This window comes from Chenopodium album, chromosome 17, assembly GCF_948465745.1.
Source record: "Chenopodium album chromosome 17, dcCheAlbu1.1, whole genome shotgun sequence".
Taxonomy (NCBI): Eukaryota; Viridiplantae; Streptophyta; class Magnoliopsida; order Caryophyllales; family Amaranthaceae; genus Chenopodium; species Chenopodium album.
In genome coordinates this window covers 39913189-39933081 of record NC_137850.1, presented here as the reverse complement: position 1 = coordinate 39933081, position 19893 = coordinate 39913189, and the positions used below count along the sequence as shown (strand labels likewise).

Sequence of the window (19893 nt, the reverse complement as noted above, 5' to 3'; positions counted from 1 at the left end):
TGAAATTGAAATTAAATAATCTTTAAAAACTGAAAAATCGCACCTCAAAAGCTGCTTTAATGGAGGAGAGATAGTGGTAGTGGAGCACATAGGTGAAAAACTCCAAGGGGGAAAGATTAATTATCTAATACGCATACAATGCTACCCATTATGTGTTCTTTGATTTTCAATTTTCTCATCAAAAATTTTTTCATCAAAATTGTTTTTGCAGAAATTAGAGTTTGCGGGTGGTGATATAATCGATTGTCATAAATCTGGTTGGTTTCCAACTTTCCAATGATAGGGGTTGCTAGAGAAGTGGTGGTGCCATCGGTGGGGGTTCGGATGGGGCAGCTGCTGTGAAGGGGTGGGGGTTCATGACATAGCTTCGTGGAGAGAAGAAGAAAATATGGTAGAAAGTAATTAAGTGGCCCCACAAACGGAAATAGTAACGAAAAGTGTTAAGCGATTGCAAAATTTATACTTTTTGGCTTTAAGTGGTAGTAAAATAAAATACAAATTTAGATAGGTAGCTAAAGTGATATCGGGGTGTTTTGACGGCAGTAAAAGTCAAAAAAAAAATTAGATTAAAAAAAAATTTAAAAATTTTTTAAAAAGAAAAAAGTCTAAATATTAAAGCATTTTTCATATTTTGGAATTGTGTCAATACATCATCGCTAAATCTAGCACAATTCATATGTTTACTAATTTATAATTGTATGAGTAACATTCTAGTTTTTTATTTTTAAAATAAAGAATAAATTAAAACTCGGTTAAGTAGTTATTGATGGTAGGTAGTATTCGAACCCTTGATATACAAAAATGGTTCAAGGTAAAAATTACCATTGAGCTGCACTTGAACCCCATGTGTATCCGCCCTTGCCAGTCACCTATTGCCAATCAAGTTGAAAAGATTATGTTCTTCCAATTCCAATTAAAAGGGGACATGATCGATTTGGTAGATTTAAATTTAAAGATGTAGACCGCATTGATCATACTTATCCAACTAATTAAGTTATAATAAGATCGAATTGATAAATATTAGAATTTAAATTAATAAACTTTTTAAGTCTAATTAGAACCGTATCATTAATATCATAATATCATAACATATACTAATATAGTTGACTAGAGATTAAATATTAAATTTGAATTTCAACTCCAGTAAGTAGGTTGTTTGTAATCCTCTAAATGTTCACTAATGATAGTAGCATTATTAATAAAGTACTGTGAATAAAAACTTATCTCATCCATTTTACTTCACTACACAAAGTATATTTCAATAAAGTCAAGGTAAAGACTCGAAACATTCAATTTTTTCTTAAAATTTGTTACTTAAAAAATTTATTTACCTCTCTAGTTATAAGACAAGTGAAAACACTCGATTGGTCATTAAGTGAAACACAACTACAAATTTGGGTAACTGTGGGAATTAAGACACTAAATAGAACGAGGATGCTATTGAAAGATTGATTGATTATGTGAAAACTTACAATGCTTAGATATGTAAGATAATAAGTGAAGGATGTTTATATTTATAAGTCTCCTTACTAACACCTAGATTTTTCAACACTCTTCTTAAAATATTCTAAAATCCTTACCATTACTCCATGAGCATTACACAAGCCTACTAGAAGCTTCTTCATAAATCAAATTACTTTGACTATTATGTAAAAGCTTTTGGAAGATTTTCTATGATTCTATCCTAGCTATTTACAAAAGTGCTAAAGAGAATTCTAGAGTTTTCTAACTTCACCACAAATTTATAATTCTGGCTTCAATTAGCTTGGACCTTTATCTTCATTGGCCCAAATTTCCGCCTACTTGGACCTAGACCAAACCAACCCATTGTAATATTAGTATCAAATATGTATTTTTTTTCCCTTTTTGATATAAGTATGCTTAAACAATAATTAAGAGTGTTCAACAAATAACTAAATTGAGCCAAACTAGATCTATGTAAAAAAAAAAGAATAAAAATAAATAAATAACTAGCTCTTACAAATTAAAAATTTTACCATACAGCAGGTGGTATGCTGCTTGGTACATCTCTTTAAAAATCACAGCAGCTACTTTCCTTTTTTTTTTAAAAAAAAAAAAAAAAAAGCCATGCTCTGTTTTTTTACGTGAATTGCGTGGTAAGAGGATCTTTCCATATATATATTTTGATTGAATTAGGATTTTCATAAATTAGAAATTATATTTTCAATTTAGATATGAATTTCTAGAGAGAGAATTTTCTAGAGAGAGAACTTCATTGATAGAGAGAGAATTTCAAGTTTTTGGAGAGAGAAAATGGCTGCTCAAGAATTTAGACATGATTTCGATCGTCGATTTGCCGGTGATGATGATCATGAGAATGATGATGGTGGTGAATTTGATGATATTGTAATCGAAGGAAAAGGTATATTTATTGAATTTTATCGTTGATTTTCGCATTTATTTTGTAATCTTATTGAATTTGATTAATGTAATTGGCAATATTATTGAATTTCATGAAAATTATTAATTAATTGCTAAATACAAAATAACCTAACCTTGTTATTGTATTTATGTTAAATTTTAATCAATAATTATTGCATTAGTTTATGCTCTGTTTTTTTTTTAATTATACAAAGGTTGAAGATGATGTACATTCTAAATTGCATTTATGTTCATTTTGCTCTGTTTTTTTTTTAAATTATACAAAGGTTGAAGATGATGTACATTCTAAATTGCATTTATGTTCATTCTGCTCTGGTTTTTTTTTTTATAATTATACAAAGGCTGAAGATGATGTTCATTCTAAATTGCATTTATGTTCATTCTGCTCTGGTTTTTTTTTTTTAAAAATTTATTATACAATGGTTGAAGATGATGTTCATTCTAAATTGCAAATATGTACTTTTACTCAATTTCTTTTTTTGTTCGTTTATAATAGTTATAATGTTCTTTATTGTATTACATTATGTACATTTGATTTAAACTCTATGTTCTTTATAATATTATACAATGAGCATTACATTAAAGTTATAATTATCTTTATTATAATATACATTTAATATAACTACAATATTCATTTATATTTAGGCTTCACAGAATCTACTAGTTCAGAGTTACTTTTTAGAAAAGTGAAGTCTGATGAAGAAGCTTGTGAATTATACAATTCATATGCTTTTAAGCATGGATTCGGTACACGTAAAGGAGACAAAAAAAACAAGGAATGATAAGACAGTAAGGCAGCGATTTTTGACATGTTCTTATGCTGGTTTCAAAAAAATAAAGAGTGATGTTTTGTACCAAAAAAGGGATTTTCGTACTGGTTGCAAAGCATACATCCAGTTTGATGTTGATAAGGAGTCTGGTTTATATTGCGTGGTGAAACATGAAATGGAGCATAATCACAGCAGGGTTCCCGTTTCAAAGAGACATTTGATAAGATCTCACAGAAAGGTTAGTGAACATTATATATTATTTTAATGAACATAATTCCTATATTTAATGAACATTTTGTAATTTTACAATGTACATTCGTTTCTTCTGCTCATTTATATAATTCTGAATCAATGTACATGTAAAAATATGGAAAAAAAAACAATATGGTTTTTTTCAATGTACAATGGGTGAAATGATAATGAATATGAGATCCTGTTGCTCATTTTTCTAATTCAGAATTAATGTACATGTATATATGACAAAGAACATTATGATTTGTTTTAATGTACATTATGTGAAACGATGATGAACATGTGTGAAAATATACTATATACAGGTCAGTGGTGATCAGCTTTCCATGGTTAATAGTTTGTCTGAAAATGGTATACCTATTGCTGATGCATACCGTGTTATAAGGGATCAAGCTGGTGGTGAAGCCAATCTTAATTTTCTTCAAAGAGATCTTTATGTTGCGGTGAGTGGGGAAAAGAAAAAGAAGTTTGATGGTTGTGACACAAAACAATTGATTTCTTACTTTAAAGAAAGGAAGTCAAAGGAGTATGATTTTTACTATGATTTTGATGTTGATGAAAAAGGTCATCTACAGTCCTTTTTCTTTCGTGATAGTAGGATGAAAGTTGATTATGATGCATTTGGAGATCTTTTGGTACATGATACTACATATCGGACAAATAAATACGGTATGATATGTGGTCCTTTTGTTGGCATGAATCACCATAACAAGAATGTCATGTTTGGTATTGAATTTGTGATCAATGAAAAGTGGGAGTCTTTTGAGTGGCTATTTAACACTTTTTTGAGATCAATGGGCAACAAACATCCAATAACTATAATGAACGACCAAGCTCAATCAATGGCTAAAGCCATTAGGATTGTATTTCCTAATAGTCGCCATCGATTATGTACTTGGCACATTAAAGAGAATGCCAAAAAGAACATCAAGGGACTAAGAGCAAAGGAAGGTTTCAATGATTTATTTGATATTGTTTTGAAGTACACTGATACAATGGCTGAGTTTGAGCATTATTGGTCCAGGTAACCTTTAATATCTCACAATTATAATTGCTCTAAAATAATATATGTTCTTTTCTAGTTAGACTCATGATCATTAATCATCAACATTATGTTCTTTATTGTTTACTTTTATTTTCTTTGTTAAATAATATATTTTTTATTCATTGGTTAAGTGTGCTCTTTGATTAATTTGCACTGTTCTGTATATATTTATTTAAATTTTTTTTTTCATTATATGTTCTTTTTTCTATATAAGATTCTAATTATACCAATGTACTTCCTATTTAAATTGTCTGTTCTTTATGGTACAATATTATGTTCATTTGCATTCATGATTATGTTCTTTGTTGTTAATATGCAGCATGCTTACCAAATACAAGTGCAATGATAACAAATGGCTCAACAATTTGCATAACATTCGGGAGACGTGGTGTCCTGCATATTCAAAAGACTATTTTAGTGGAGGAATTCTTTCTTCTCAAAGGAGTGAAACAACAAATAAATCCGTTTCACGTAGACTTCACTTCACACATGGTCTATGTGATTTTTATAAGTCTTTCATTGAGGTTGTTGAAGAATGGAGGAGCAAAGAAAATGACCATGATTATGGTAGTATCACGGGAAACCGTCATCTAGTTTGGGCTGATGTTGGTCTGTTGGAGCATGCTAGAAGAATTTACACCATTCAAATGTATCTTCAATTTGAAGATAACTTTGTAAATGGTGTTCCATGCACCGCTAGAGTTATTGCAATGCAGCCTCCTCTTTATGAGTATCATGTTGGACATCCCAAAAGAGACTTGATTGCACACACAGTTACTTTTGATGAGTCAGAGGTTACGGTTGAATGTACTTGTAAGTACTTTGGTGAAGTGGGGTTACTTTGCAAGCATTCCCTCCGTGTTCTTCATCTTAACAATGTGACCTACATACCAAAAAGATATATCTTGAAAAGGTGGACTAAGGCAGCTATGTGCACTAAGGTGGATGACCATGTTGTTGAAAAGGATGGTGTGACACCTTCAAGTGTTTGGAGACTACAATATGTAAGGACTTTCATTCGTTTAATTGATCGTGGACAGCATGATTTAAGCACTCGTAACGTAATTGAAGAAGCTATTAATGAGTGTGCTAGTAGAATTGATATATTGTTGAGAAAAGATGGAAATGAAGAAGGTCATGGGAAAGAAAATGATGATAACACAGATGCTCAAGCTGCTGCCCAATGCTCGGAAAGTGGTAATCTATTAGAGCCACAAGATGTGATTCACTAATGTTGTTCAAGAGCCACCTGAAGTTGCTGAAAACCCCATTGAAAATGAGAAGGAATGTATGGTCAAAGACCCCATTAGTAGGAGGAAGAAAGGACAAAAGAACATTCGACTTAAGAGCACACAAGAAAAAATATGCAACAAGCTAAAAGGGCAGAAGATTAAGTCATGGAAGAAGAAAAGTGCAAAGGGTGTGTCTATAATGAAAAAGAAAGCACAGAATACAATAAAGGTAATTTATACAAGTATTTGTAATACTATTCTTTACTTTTATTCATAATGTTCTTTACTTTTATTAATAAGGTTCCTTACACGTATTTATATAATTATATTGATTTCTAGCTTTGTTTTTGTATTTGTGTTGAATTTTAATCATTAATCATTGCATTGCATTCTGCTCTATTATGTTTTTTTTCTTTTTTATTTGTTATAATTACACAAAGATTGAAGAAAATGTTCATTCTAAATTGCACTTATGTTCTTTTACTTAGGTTTTTTTTTTAATTTTTTTATTATATAGTATGTCCGTTACTTTATATTTATATATTTTTTGTTCTTTTTATTTACATTCTATTTTATTATATACATTCTAAAGTATATTTGATTATATTTCTAATAATGTTCCTTACATGTGTAGGATTCTTTAACAGTTCCCGAAGGAAATATATTGGCTCATTCTTCCATGTTTGGTGGTTCAATTGAGTATTTTGAGCCTGATGAATATTTTGAAGTACATGTTACACCATTGTACTTCTTAATACATTGATTGCTTCGAACAATTCCTTAATTTTTCAAAGTATATTACCTTGAAATCTTGTATAAGATGACTTTATTCTTACAGATAATTCAATATACAATTTTTGTTTGTTATATCTTAATTTTTTAAAGTTCATTTACCTCTGACTATAATAATTATAAATTTTCTTGTGTAATTGACTTTAAAATAGCATTATATAACAAAGAACATTCTATGTAATTTCAAAAAACATACTGTTTGAATCAAAATAACATACTGTATGAATCAAAAGAACATATTGTATGAATCAAAAGAACATGCTCTTTTGATATAAATATCATATCATAATATGAAAACTTAATATCAATCCAACACAATTACATCACCATCAGCATCAACCATGGTTGTGTTTCTTAGCAAGAAAATGTATTTCTGGTTTCATCTTGTTCTTTCCATGCATCATCAAGTCATATGCATATTGAGTCCTCAATTTCTTCAAGGGATTTTCCTGAAAATTAATTAAAATAGTTCATAAAAATTCACAATTCCAAAAAAATAAAAAATAACACATTATAATACTTACATTATTGGCTTGTAACCCACATGCCCATCTCTTTTTTCCGTAATAAGTTTTCATATGCCTCATTGTGTAAATAGCACAATCGATCTTGTTTGTAGTTGTCTGCCAAGGCAATTTTAACACATTAACAGAAAATTTATGCACCTTCCCATGACTCTTCAACTTCTTTGTCTCAAGAAAAGTTGCAAAAGCATCTAACTGCACGTAAAACATAAATTATTAGGTATTTCATCAATGAACATTAAGTTTTTATATAAAGAACATTATAACTTCTGAAAATGAACATAGCCTGTTGTATAGTATAGAAACCACTTACTACTTTCTGTGGGTAATCCTTATATTTATCTTCAATATTCACACCTTCTCAAAGAGGAATATTGTCGATAATTTCTAAAGATTTACTCTTCATGTTGATGCAAATTATATAGAAGTGGTCAGATTCATACACTGGAATGAAAATCTGCAAAATAAAACACAACACATTTTATAGACAACTAAAGACCTTTTATCTAAAATCAAAAGAAAGTTTATATAATTCAATACCAAAGAACATGTACGATATTGTAAAAGAACATGAAGTTTACCAATTGAAATTGATTTGTCATTTTAATCTCCAATGCTTCCACATAAAATTTGAGTATGTCAATGAACTGATTTACCCTATGTTCATCAGTTATATCTTGACTACTGTCTTTATATCCATCGTTCAAGCATAAGAAATTCTGCCAACATATAAGTATAAATATATATATATATATATATATATATATATATATATATATATATATATATATATATATATTAGGATTATAAAATTATAATCTTATTTTACCCCGGCCAATAGAAAAAATACTTACAAATGCATCACTGGGAATGAATAATCTGCTCTCGTTAAGTTCAGCATTCCTCCAGTTCATAACATTTGACCAAGCATCAACAAATTCATAGTACACATACTCATCGTTCAAGAGTGTCTTGAAGTTTTTGCGATTCAACATGACTTGCCCATCATCATTTAATATTTCACTAAAAAAAATTATTTAATAAATTTGGGATTATAAAGTTAAATAAAAAATAGGTTTAATAAAAAGAATGTGTAAATTAACTTACTCAAGAGGAAGTTCAGGTGCAAGTGCAAATTCCCACATCATTTGTTTTTCTTCTTCTGAACCTTCCAACAAATGGGCATACTTGATCAAGAATGGAGACTTGAAGATCATTGGTAATTTTCTCTGTCTCTTGACATTTTTTGGCAATTCATCACTATAAAATAACATGATTAATATGTAATGAACATACTATTTATAAAAAAGAACATAATGTAATGATTTGAAGAACATAATATTAGTAACAAAAGATTTTAAGATTTACTACCCTTCAATCTTCTTTCCTTTGTCCTTTTTCCTTTTATTCTCATCCTCCCTGTTATTTATTTTCTCCGAACTCACATCTCTATGATTCAAACAAAAAAAAATCACATTAAAATCACAAAATCATTACCAATTATAAACAAAAGATCATCAGCTAAACAACACACCTTTCTAACATATCTGAATTCTTATTGTTTTGAAAATCCTCTTCTTTTTTACCAACATCTAATACTTCTTCACTGTAGTGCAGAAGATAATACAAAGTATTAAATAGAAGTAAAAAGAAAAGAGCATTACATATGATTCTGAAGAACATATTATATATTGATAAATAATATACCTCTTTTTCCCATTTCCTCCTATTATAATTTTTCCTTCACATCCTTGCAGCTTTTCCTTCTCTGATTGTCTTGATTCATCACTTTAAAACAAAATATTAAATCATTAATTTCATAAACATTAATAAATATAAATCAGATTAGAAAACTATAATAGGACATACCTCTCTAAGTCTTTCACATCTGTTGTACTTTCAACACCACCACCTTTTTTATCATCATCAATATTTCCTTCACTGGTTATCATCAAAGAACATGACATTATACAAAAAAAAAAACACCTGACTTATATAAAGAACATCAATACTTTATACTTCAACCATTATTATACACCTAACTTCAACCATTATTCAAATAAATATTGATATTGACAACAGATCCAAGATAAGAAAAGAACAAAAATGGCTTCAATTATACAAATGATATAATTTACTACGTACTTACTTTGTATTTTCCTCTTCAACAATGCTTTCTTTTGCAAAAATTGATGGGTCCACAATAGCTTCTTCAACACTCTTTGCAACTTTATCACTTTTTTTCTTTATTCCATTCTTCTTATATGTTTTAATGGGTTGATTGTCTTCAATATCTCCATCTTCAACTTGTTTATCACTATAGCACAAACAAATGAACCCAAAATCACAAAAAATACCAAACGAATTGCAAAAAAAAATCGAAAATCAAACAAAAAAAAAGTAACAAACTGGAACAAACAATTTCCTTATGAATTGCAAAAAAAAAAACCCAACCAAATTCCAAATTAAACACTTAAATATTGCGAAAATTATACTTGCATGCAATTTTAATTTTGTCCGCCATATTCAACAATTTTGATTTAGAAGTACAAATTTCTTCAAAAATTGCTTAGGGTTTTGAAGTTTGAAGTTTTTTTTTGGTTTTTTTGGGGTTTTTTTTAACCTTTTGAGAGAGAAAATCTAGAGAGAGAAAAACATTTCTAGAGAGAGAAACTATTGTTTTGTCAAAATTCTAGAGAAAATATTAAACTGTAAAAAAATAATTACTTTTTACCCCTTTCTTTTTCGCGTTCTTTGTAAAATAGAGCTATGTTCTTTAAACACACGTGTTCTTTTGTTTCGTAGCATATGTTCTTTCCGCCTTTTTATTAATCAAAGCAGCCAAAGTACCTCCGCGTTTTATTTACAAAGTGCTGTCGTTTTAATGGTCGGTACGGTACTCTGTACCGGTGCCTGCAGGGACCAGGAATTACTTACAAATAGACAAAAATGAAATAATTCACCTGATTGAAACAGACTCCATTTGCTTTGGCCCATATTGTTAAGCCCGTGAGCAAACCCACATGTAAGTGATTGTATTGTCCCACATTAAAATAGTATACTATGTAAAAGTGTTGAAAAGTATATCACATGTTGAAAAAATAAAAAAGTCTTCTTTATAAGGTTAAGAAGCTACACTCCTTATTGTCATATGATTTTGAGGCGTAACCTTCCTGGTTGTATAAAGTGGACAATCGTGACGGGTGTGACTCATGCCCGTTATTATGATATTAGAGCCAAGATTAGGTTGTGTTGTGATTTGGTCCAGTCCGCTTTAGTTTCTCTACATGATAAACATGAGGAGAAGCAATTGTCATATGTAATAAAGTAGTTTTCCTTCTCCATTTAAACAAAGGGCATGGCTTATCCAAAGAGGTTTGTCGTGCAATTGAAGAGAGATAATTGGAATGTTAATTGCAACAAAGTCAATGTTACCCTAATACCAAATGGTGTAATTAACAATGTTACCCTAATACCCTTACATAAACATTCTGTATAGATTTCTCCGTTATTATTGATGTAATCATCACTGTAAGTTCCTCAACTCAGACACTGTTTTTCATTTAGTTGAAACTAATAATCCCACCTTTCCTTTATCTTCCGAAAACAATATCACATTTCGATTATTCCAAAACAATCCCACTTTTCACCCTAATCTTCTTCTAAAACAGTCCCTTTGACCTACAACCGGTTAAACATGTAATTTTTTTTCTTTTTTTTTTCCTAAGAGTCTCTCCTCCCACCAGGCTCCAGTCCACCACCATAGCACCACCCCTACATCTTGCCACCACCCCCACCCCCTGCCGCCTACCCAACCTCGAAAACTGGTCAATGATTGTTAGAAGAAGATTAGGATAAAAAGTGGGATTGTTTTGGAATAATTGAAAGGTGGGATTGTTAAGAGAAAATAGAGCAATGGGATTATTTACTTTTTCAACTTCCAATACAAAGAATAAACATAAATATCTTTAAATTATGTGATTGCAATTAGAAAATTTAATGTTTAGAAAATACAATTAAGATCAAAATTTGGCTCGGAATAGACATTACATACAGGAAAAATGGAGGGAATTTGTGTTTTCTTCAATTCAAAATTTTGGTTATCATGTTAAATTTAGAATGATTAACTTTGTAATTCTGAGTATATTGGGTGCAAAATCTATTTATTATGATTGATAATTTGAGCTTAATTTATTGAATATTGGTGTTAATTTTGTCAATTGACAATGAAATTTGAAATTTAGCCAAAATTTAATTAATCATTGTTGATCTCTATTTGTTGAATCTAGTGTTATTTTGATTCTAATTTTTAAGTCTATTAAGTTGTGCAGCTCAATTAGTGGTTTAAATTTTGTGGATGTCGTCGATTTTAAAACCCTAAAGCTCAGTGATGTTCTTTTTAAGAACTTATATATTATAGTGTGTCTGATCTTGACATGTTGTAGGTTTTTCGATAAAAGGTGAAACTCGAAAAAAAAAATGATTATCGCTACCACCGGTGTCCTTTCCCTTCCGTTTCAGACCGAACATTATCCCTTGTCTTGGTGTTTGTTATGCTAGAACTAGTGGTGTGCGGATGTATTCTAAGATTTTTGGTTTTTTTTTTAAAATGTTAATATGATTGTTTTTAGAAGAGAAAAGTGTGTGAAAAGTAATGGAAGAGTGGAGTCAAAAGTGAAAGATGAAAGGAGATTTGTATATTTTATAAGATGGGTAAATAAGTCCATTTGAATAAAAGGGGAACCTTACCTAGTAAAAGGAGAGCGATGTTTAATACAACTTCCAATTTATTTAAACTTTGATGGTCAAATATATCACAACTCAAGGTCAACAATTTATCACAGCCATACTTAAAATTTATGAGCATAAATAAGATCCAGATCAGAGAAAATAATAAATGGTAATCAATTATACTCAAATATTATATCCTAAAAAATAAAAATAAAATAAAATAAAATAAAAAACACATAGGTCCATATTTAGCTTCGCAATACTAGAATGCTAGCAATATTAAAAGAGCAAAATAAAGGAGATGAAAAGTCCTCAATTTAGTACTACTTAGGGTCTGTTCATATTTACTAAACTGAGCTGAATTGATTGGAGCTGAACTGAACCGAACTGATTGGAGCTGAATTGAACTGAACTGAATAGAGCTGAAATGAATATTTTATGAGAGAAGGAAATTAGGAGCTGAACTAAACTGAACTGAACTGACTGAAGCTGAAATGAACTGATTGGAGCTGAATTGAACTGAACTAAACTGAATTGAACTGAAATTAAGCTGAAGTGAACAGGCCATTAGTTGAGTAAGTGGGAGGTAGATTTTATACCACACACATGCGTCGGATCGGGTTAGGCTCGGGCCTCGGAACTTGGGGAATGCGATGCGCGGACGTTGGTGGGCTGTGAATCATGTGAAGAACTTTGGGAATGCGATGCGCGGACGTGGGTGGGCTGTGAATCATGTGAATGAAGAAAATATTAGATTAAAAATGAGGTTTTTTGCTGTTGCTTTAAATTGTTCATCCTTCACATTCTTTGTTTCACACCTCTGTAATGGGTCGACTGGACCTAAGTGATTTATTTAACATAAATCTAATCTAATCTAATATACTAGGGGTGAGCAAACCGGGTACCCTGTCGAAGTTTTAGGATTTGGACCCGGAATTGGTTGGAACCGGGTCCTAAAATTCGGAATTGGAATTGGAACCACTTCAACCTGGTCCTAAAATTTAGGAATTGGAATTGGAACCACCAGGTACCGGTTTCGGTTCCGAGTACCCACTTATGAACATAGTTGTTAAGAATTTAAAACAAATTATAATACTCCCTCCATTTCATAATGTTAGTCCCATATACTATTTTGGGCGTTTCAAAAAAATATATCCATAGTGAATATATTTCATTTATAACATGATTTTTTTTGGAATTAATAAGTTGTGGATTGATGACATGACTCTAAGTAAGGAAATCTTTACCTTAAATTATGCAATTATGACTTGTGCTTTCCTAATAAAAAATTTAAAAAGTTAAATAAGGTAAACTAATTATGAATTATGTTGCACTTTAATGTTAGATTCCAAATATATTTTTTTCTTATTTTATGTGATTGATTCCATATGTGACTAACATTATGAAACGGATGGAGGTACTTATTTTAATCCATTTTCATTTTTAGCGTTTAATGCTTATATTTATACACACATGAAGCTATTTTATATATGTTAGGTATTAATAACATATTGTTTTATTTTACTAACTAGATACATTCAACATATATTTGTTTTATAATATATTTAGTTTAATATATTTTGGGTAATCGGGTATCCAACCAGTTCCGGGCCCAAAATATTGAGAATTGGAATTGGAACCGGTTGCAACCGGTTCCTTAATTTGTTACCCGGAATCGGAACCACCGGGTCCAATTCCACTTCCGGACCCTCCGGTTCCAATTCCGGGTACCCGGAATTTTTGCTCATCCCTATAATATACTACCTCCGTTAACAGTTATTTGCAACATTTACTAAAAAAGGGTGCTAACTATTATTTGCAATAAACTTATTTCTTTCCTATTTTAGCAACTTTTTCTGTCAAAATGACCAAAATACCCTCAATTAAAAATTATTAGCACATAATACTACCCATAATACAAAACATTATAACCTTAATCTAAATTAATTATCTTTCTCTCTCCTCCTTCATCTGTCAGATCATTTCATCTTCTTCACCTCTCTTCAAATTCCAATCCATCCTACTAGTGGGTTTTAGATTTGGTTTTTCGTGGCTGGTTTGCTTGATTCGTGGTTGGATTTGGTGGCTTGTGGGTGGATTTTCAGGTTTGTGGGGGTGGTTTGTGGGTGGGTTTGGTTATCGGGTGGTTCGGGGTATTGGTGGTGTGTGGGATTTGGTAGTCCGCCGGTGATTTTGGTGATTCGTGGGGGTGGTAGTCGAAGGGTTTATATGGTTCATTCATTGGTGATTTTGGTGGTTTGTAGGGGTGGTTTTGGTGGTTCATCTAATCGGGTTTCGGTGGGGGTAGTGTTGGTGGTTCATCGAAGGGTTTAGGTGATTAATCGGTGGTCGTGGGTGACTGGTTTTTGGGTTTCAGATCTGGTGTAGGTAGGTGGTTCGTGGGCATCGTAGCTGGCTATTTTGCGGGTATTGGTGGTTCGCGGGTGGCTGTTTCGTGGGTGGGTGGTTTTAAGGTTTCTGGTGGTTTTTGGGTGGTTTTCGTGATTCTTAGGTGGATTTCGTTGGTATATGGGTGGTTTCGATGATTTTTGGGTGGCGTGGGTGGTGGTTCGTGGGTTCTGGGTGGCATGGGTGGTGATTCTGGGTGGCGTATGGTGGCGGTTTTGGGCAATTCTGGTTTTTGCAATTATTTTTTTAAAAAAATAATTGATTAATAGTTAATTACATGTTCATAACTTTCAATAATCATGTTTGAAAAGTTTTGCCTAGGAGTCCGCGCAGACCCCTTTGTTGCAAATAACTGTTAACGGAGGTAGTATATAAATAAAGTAGGCATTTTTAGAGAACATTCGGAGCGCCACGTAAGAAATATAATTTTGACCAATAAGAAAAATAAATTTGTATTTTATTTTTGAATTAAAAAATTATATCGCCACCTAGATAAAAGTAACGAATTAGATTTGAATGATAAATCTGAAATTTTAATACCACGTAGATTAAAAATCACGAATAAAATTATTTTATAAATTAATGGTAAAAAATTAAAAATATATATGGAAAGATATAAATTTATTAAATCATTACTATGAATATGACAAATCCAAACAATATATATGAAATGATAAATCTAAAAAAAAAGATATTTATTAATTAATTAATGAAAATCAAATCTGAAATAATATTCTAAAGTGAATTTTGTGTTAGTAACTGGATGGGTATTTTAAAAATTATGCTAAGATCTTAGCTTGATTTTTAAAATTCGTGTTTAAAAGTTTATATGTAATTATTGCTTACATTGTGTTTATTTGAGATATATGCTTATGTTTTGTTTACTTATTGCTTACATTGTGTATATTTGGAATATATGTTTATGTTTTGTTTACTAAATTTTGTTTTGTTTTTACATGCAGATCTAGATTAATCAAACTTAAATTCGAGCAAAATAATTATATAATCAAAGAACGAGTTATAGTCTATGAATTGAAAGAACAAATCAATAGAACGATAATAATCTCACTTTTCCTTAAAAATAATATGTACGTTGTCTTTATTTCTCCAAAAGTCTTAGCCTTTGACAATTATTATTTTAAAATATTAATATGACTAAAATTAATCGTATAAAATTCATATTTTAAAAAGTCTATCAATTCTAGAAAAATCATATGTTATAAGATAATAAAATATGAAAAGGGTTATATATATATATTAAAAATAAAATAAAATAATATTAAAGTTACCAAATAACAATTACCATCAATTAAACCATGTTTAAAAAAAAAGAAAAAAAAAAACATGTTCAGGATTAAAAAAAATAATAAAAATGAAACACGAAAATTACAAAACCTAATAAAAAAACATATAATAATTAAAAATAAAAAATACTTCAATTTAAGATTAGATAAAAATATAATATAATTTCAAAATAAAAAAAGGTTAATGCTATATGCAGCCGTAAGGGCTGCATATATCTTTTCCATAAAAGGAATATCCTTTCTTTTATCACGCACAAAAACATTCGCTCATTTATTATTTATTCTACTATAAAGATTAAGTATTTAATTACAAAGTTTATCATAATTCATTGATAAATATTTATCACTTCTCTCATTTCGTAATTTTTATTAAAATTAAATGTATAAGAAAAGACTTATTGTATTTATTTTAAAATTTTAATACTACGTAAATTAAATACCATAAATTAAATTATTTTATAAGTTGATGGTAAAAAAAATAAAAAAAAATATAGAAAAAGATAATTTATTAAATCATTTATTTTTACCAATATAACAAATTCAAAAAAAAATATTGAAAAAGATAAATCTCAAAAAAAAATATTATTTATTAATTAATTTTTAATGAAATATTAAATGTTTTTTTTTATAGTCTAATTAAGAATATACATAATATTTTTTTGTTTATGTATTGAAAATTTGTGTATCGCACGGGATTTCATCTAATTAATGTAATATGAGAAAGATAATGGTTTACGTAGTTTGTTAATTTATAAATAATTTTAATATAATTTGTTTTATATTGGACTTTAAGAGGTCATTAAATTCACCATAACTACAAAAAAAAAAAAAAAAAAAAAAATACAGAAATAACAGACTTGAAAAAACATAATTTATCCTCCGGATGGAAGAATACCCAAATTCATAACAGTTCTCAATCCCGACTCTCGTCCATGCATCCCTAACACTTTTCATACCACATCGCTCACATTGCAACTAGAACAAACCAATAAAGATAGTACACACTAAATAAAAACGTAATAATAAACAATACAAAAATCAATAAATTAAATTCGAAATCCAAAATATAAACTTAAAAGTCCAAATAAAATCCGAATTGTTGTAATCATCAATCGGTTCAATGCTTAAATATTTTGAAAATCAGTTGTTATCAACAAATTGTAACGTTAACACCTTGTAGTTTTTTTAAAAATTGTTCATCTTTCACATTCTATGGGTCAATTGACCCTAAATGATTTATTTAGCATAAATTAATTTAATATGAAAAAGATAATAATTTACGTAATTTGTTAATTTATAAATATTTTTAATATGATTTGTTTTATATTGGATTTAAGATGTCATCAAACTCACCTATTTGACTTGTCACTAAGTAACACTAAAGGTGTGATCAAGTGATTGTCATCCATCAAATTGCACGATAATTACAGACGGCCACATGTAGAACAAATTTAAATTTGTCTTTCCTTCACAGTCATCACACTACAAACTACAAAAGCAAACAGAAAAGACATCTAAATTGACCACAAAAAAAATTACAGAAGTAACATATCAGAAAAAAAAACACATTTTACATTCTAATTCAGTGGCAGAAAACTGATGTAAACGTTCTATACCATGTTTTACCCTCATTTTATAGTTATTTCCGTATGGTTTTTGAGCTCTACGGAGCTATTTCTCGTTAATACTCTCTTCTCTAGTGTGGCTTGGTCTACTTAATTGATTTTATAGGCACATGAAGATTTTCGGATGATTTGGACTTGTTTTGGATAGTTTTGAGAGTTTATCAAGATGGAGGAGAATTTTACCCGTGTCCGCCCGGGAGGGCAACATTGCCCTGGCAGCCAAGGCGAAGAAGGAAAGAAGAGAAGTCACGAGAAAGAAGTGAAGAGTTCAACTTCCATCCGCCCGAACCGGGCGGCATTGCCTTGGCAGACCGGGCGGACAGAGTATTGTGCAAGGAGGCTATGTGGAGATGCATTGGGCGAGTTTTTCTGTCGCGCCCGACCGGGCGGCTTTGCCCGGTCTGACCGGGCACGGTTTCGCGAAGCCCGTTTTCCTATTTTTTCGGGATTTCTTAATTAAGGGATATAAATACCCTTTGTAAAACCCGACCTAAAATACTAAGTTATTATCTTTGCAGTTTTTAAACACTTTTTGAACCCTAATATTCTCTCTAGATCTAGATTACATTGCACTTTCAAGTTTTAATCCTTGTTCATCAACAATTGGTACTCTTCTTCATTCAAGCAATTGGTATTCATCTTTATTTCTTCATTTATTTTTAATTACTTATTAATCATGTTTTCTTCATTGATTATTGTTTTTGCTTTCATTAATATGGGTGAGTAGTTTCTTTATTCCAAGATCTAGCGGAACCCGAATATAATTGATGCATGAATTACTTCTTTAAATTCTCTAATAATTATTGTAATTTATATGCTTAATTGATTATGCTTATGCCAATACTAGATTAGGGATAATTGGTATTGTTATTAATCCTTTGTTTTAATCGCAACGGGAGTTGGGTTTTGACGGATTTGAATAAATCAATTAAGGGTTTGAAGTTCATCACGGGAGTAGTTGAATGGATGATTAGGAAGTTAGAGTAATGTGCTCAAAGTCTTTAATTTATATGATTCCACGGAATTAGGCTTGATTGTGATTAGAGAAGCCATTTATAACTCGGGAGAGACCATTGGTATTATTCATGGATTACTTTTCCTCATTAATCAATTAAATTATGTGTTAGGGGTAGAACGACTATTGCATTAATTGTATTCGTGGTGATGCTTGATCTTGGATGTTTTTAGCATTGATTTGTCATATTTTTTTTGATTTAATCGTTTTAATTAGTTCTTTAGTTATTGATTCTTACTTATTTGATTTGGTTACTTGCTTAGTAATTGCTTGAGTCTATTTAATTAGTTGAACCATAGTCTCTTGGATCCGACCCTTGCTTGCTCGTCTACATAGTAGTGGTCTAGTTTGGTTTATTTTTGTTAGGCACGCGACATGCCTATCAAAAACCCAAATCTATCACAATATCCGATCTTGATTTTTGCCCAAGCATCCTTTACACTCTTCATACCACACATCTCACACTCCAGCTAGGGATGACAATTTAATCCGAGTTCGATTCAAATCCGATTCGATCCGAAGAAACAAATCCTATCCGAATCCGTTTAAAATTAGTCCGAATCTGAATCCAATAAAATAGATCTGAATTCGAATAGGTGGCGGATCAAACTTGGACCCTACGCAAAGTCCGACGGAGTCCGATCCGAGAGTATAAGCATATGCTTTATAACTTGGGACAATTGTTTACTTGTTTTGTAGCAAAATTTTATAATGTAACTTAATTCATAATTTAAAATGTTATGTTTAAACTTTACTTGGTATGACAATACAAGCAATTATAGGTATATGACATTAAAAAAATATAAAAAAAAATATTCGAATTATTTCGATGGTCCGTATAAATGGACCGGATTCGGATCCGAAAATTACAAGTCGAATCGAATTCGGACTCGGATTTGAGATCTAGGGTCTGTTTACTGAACGAATCGGATTCGGATTTAGCCACATGCGACCCGAATCCGATCCGTTGACATTCCTAACTCCAGCAATAGCAAACCAACAAAAAGAGCACACACTAAATAAAAGGATAACAATAAGCAATAAAAAAAAAATCAAAAAATTAAATTCAAAATCCAAAACCTTAGCTTAGAACTTCAAATAAATTCCGAATTGTTGTAACCCCGAATCGGTTTTAATACTTGAAACATTTTAAACATCAGTTGTCATCAACAAATTGTAGCGCACCATCGTTACAATCAACAGAAATAAGAGTCGGGGGTTCAAATAAATCGCCACTATAATCGTGAAAATTAAACAAAAAAATCAAATTGGTTGTAAATTTTTCCTAATTTAATCCCTAAATCTAACTGAAACAAGAAAAATGAAAAAAAAAAAAAAAGTAAAAGAGAATATTAGGGATTTACCAAGAGATTGAAAATAGATGAGAGAGAATTGAAGAGCAAAAAAGAGATTAGAGAAGCGCAAAATAAAAATGGAAGGTTTAATATTTGGGTTTAATATTTGCGTTTATGCTTGGGTTTAATATTTGCGATAATTCTTAGATTTAGGACTTGTTCACATTTAGTGAACTGAGCCGAACTGATTGGAGTTGAACTGAACTGAACTGAATTGAGCTGAAATGAATATTTTATGAGAGAAGGAAATTAGGAGCTGAACTGAACTGAACTATTGGAGCTAAACTGAACTAATATAAACTGATTGGAGTTGAACTGAACTGAACTGAATTGAAATGAACTGAAATTAAGCTGAAGTGAACAAACCCTTAATATAGGAGTTGGCTTCATTAGATTTACTAAGATGATATTGGATGAAAGATAAAGCTGGAATTTG

General features: G+C 30.5%; 1 protein-coding gene and 1 long non-coding RNA gene across 2 annotated transcripts; one reads left to right on the top strand and one right to left on the bottom strand.

Annotated features, from left to right (window-relative positions):
- Positions 1–2274: 2274 nt before the first annotated feature.
- On the top strand, positions 2275–6465 carry LOC145588962 (protein FAR1-RELATED SEQUENCE 9-like). The gene is made up of 7 exons (XM_081645546.1): positions 2275–2383; positions 3049–3150; positions 3290–3411; positions 3731–4449; positions 4790–5667; positions 5714–5931; positions 6337–6465. Exons 1-7 carry the CDS (start codon positions 2275–2277, stop codon positions 6463–6465), a joined length of 2277 nt encoding a protein of 758 aa, XP_081501672.1.
- A 580-nt stretch (positions 6466–7045) lies between these two features.
- LOC145589437 (uncharacterized) lies at positions 7046–7695 on the bottom strand. Its single transcript, XR_014101680.1, has 3 exons — positions 7600–7695; positions 7332–7475; positions 7046–7213 (listed from the first exon to the last, which is right to left on the bottom strand). It is a non-coding gene; the product is annotated as an uncharacterized LOC145589437 (long non-coding RNA).
- Between the last annotated feature and the right edge of the window lie 12198 nt (positions 7696–19893).

Excerpts from the sequence above, each read along its gene's own strand:
- LOC145588962 (XM_081645546.1), top strand. The coding sequence starts at position 2,275 with ATGGCTGCTCAAGAATTTAGACATGATTTCGATCGTCGATTTGCCGGT. Across the intron at positions 3,412-3,730 it reads TGATAAGATCTCACAGAAAG|GTCAGTGGTGATCAGCTTTC; the intron begins GTTAGTGAACAT and ends TACTATATACAG. Across the intron at positions 5,668-5,713 it reads TGCCCAATGCTCGGAAAGTG|AGCCACCTGAAGTTGCTGAA; the intron begins GTAATCTATTAG and ends ATGTTGTTCAAG.